At 43.4% G+C, this 1,813-nt stretch overlaps 1 protein-coding gene across 2 annotated transcripts in view; it reads left to right on the forward strand.

Annotated features, from left to right (window-relative positions):
* Positions 1-755: 755 nt before the first annotated feature.
* LOC106570558 (stathmin-2) overlaps positions 756-1,813 on the forward strand; it is a 13,820-nt gene continuing 12,762 nt past the window's right edge. The window contains exon 1 of one of the 2 annotated variants that reach the window (XM_014143003.3): positions 756-1,122. In XM_014143003.3, the coding sequence (XP_013998478.1) occupies positions 1,104-1,122 (19 nt within the window). In that variant the 5' untranslated portion in view covers positions 756-1,103. The remainder of the gene's footprint in view (positions 1,123-1,813) is intronic. The other variant, XM_014143002.3, reaches the window with a different exon arrangement.

The raw sequence follows: 1,813 nt of genomic DNA on the forward strand, positions 1-1,813 counted from the left end.
GATGTGGCTGGGTCTTCCTTGTTATTTTGTTGATTATTAACTTGAGATAGTAGTGCCATAGCCTCTTTAATGGGAATACCAACACTAAAATACTTTTTTAATATTTGGAAAAGTCACACTAATGTCTTATGTGAAATGAATGTGATCCCATGTGATCTCACATGAAATAGAGTGTACCCATTCATTATAACGGTTTATTTGTCTAATAACACACTCTGGTTGATGGCTGAAAATCTCGTAAAGAAAATCTGGGAACTAGTAATGTAACTAAGTACTGCCATCTACTGGTTGGAGAGGGAACAATGTAGAGAGAGCATTCACAGTAAGATTTTGGCAGATACCATTGCAGGTTTCAATTTTGGATAGGCTATATTTTCAGCCAGCCTTTTATCATGCAGACGTATGAATAAGACGTGTTACTGTTAAGTAAAGGGCCATTTACCGCTTTACCATTTAAAGAAATAATTATATACCAATGAAATATGCTATAGACCAGAGAGGGTATGTGTCTGCATTGATAAATCACATTTTAAGATTTCACTGCAGTCCTATTTGTTACTTTGTGGTTAGGTCACGCACGGAACATTAGCCTTATATATTGTGGTCAAATGATGTTTAATTTACTTTCAACGTTTATTTCCATTAAGTTGAGCCTATTATTAGCCTGCCTGCCTCCCTGATGCCTTTTCAGCACCATGGACAAGAGCTATTAGGAGCGGTTCAGCTCTGCCAAGCCTTTTTCGCGGGCGGCACCCTAAAAACAACAGAGGGGCAACAGCCACCCCGTCTCCTTTAATAGGGGCGACTGAACACTCCAATACAAAGGGACATTAGAGGAAAAAGCGACCGTCTCTTGATTTGGGGATGCGCGTCAGGGACCACCGTAGCCAATCTGCTTGAGCACGTAGACGCTCGTAATTCACGAGCCCCCTTGCTGTCTCGCGCAGTGCTGTCTTTCCCCACATAGCAGTGTTCTTGCTGACTCAGTGCCTTACAGCAGTGCTCCCTATTCTCTCCACGCACCGACCAGAAACTGCGACGCACGCTCCCTCCAGTAGCCTAGCCCACTTCTTTCACCACCAACGCCGCACAAACTGACAGACATGGCTAAAACAGCAATTGGTAAGCTAACGGTTTACCGTTATTTGTCTGTGTTTTTGGGACGGGTTGATAGGCACAGAGCTGTGGGTGGTGGTTTTGCTTGACTGTGTGTGAGGATGATGCCTGTGTGAGATAACAGCGGCGACACCTTGGCACAAAAGACTGCCAAGCATTGAATCAAGGGAGCGGTCAAAGTCTGTCGCATGTCAAACTATATTTTTGTTTTCTACTTGTGAGTGGTGCAATCATCTTGCTTTTGTCTTCCTTGAGCCTGAACTGCATGCATTCGTTTTTGTTTTATTCCTATATCAACAGGGTCGGATGATGATAGTGGGCTACACTTTATGATTAAATAGCCTAGGACAATAATATTTTATTACAGACAGATTCAATCTCCAATTTTACAGTGTGCATAAAGCGAATAAATAGCCTAGATTGAAGAAATCCCATGGCACATTTGCGATAGGTTATTCAAACACGATAGGGAATCCTGGCGGCCGCTCCTGCCGCTCTAGCCCCCGACACATGCTCATACAGCAGCATAATGCAGACAGACCGACCGCACCCAACATCCCGGTCTCTCCCTCTCATCATGAGCGCAGAGCAGCTCTTCAAGGCTCTAAATGAATCTAACCCGTTACAAATCCTATTATAGAGACTAGACTAGCGTTTATTAGAATGTTATGCTCAATCCATTTGAATGATGAGAGGA

Source organism: Salmo salar, chromosome 14 (genome assembly GCF_965601325.2).
Source record: "Salmo salar chromosome 14, fSalSal1, whole genome shotgun sequence".
Taxonomy (NCBI): domain Eukaryota; kingdom Metazoa; phylum Chordata; class Actinopteri; order Salmoniformes; family Salmonidae; genus Salmo; species Salmo salar.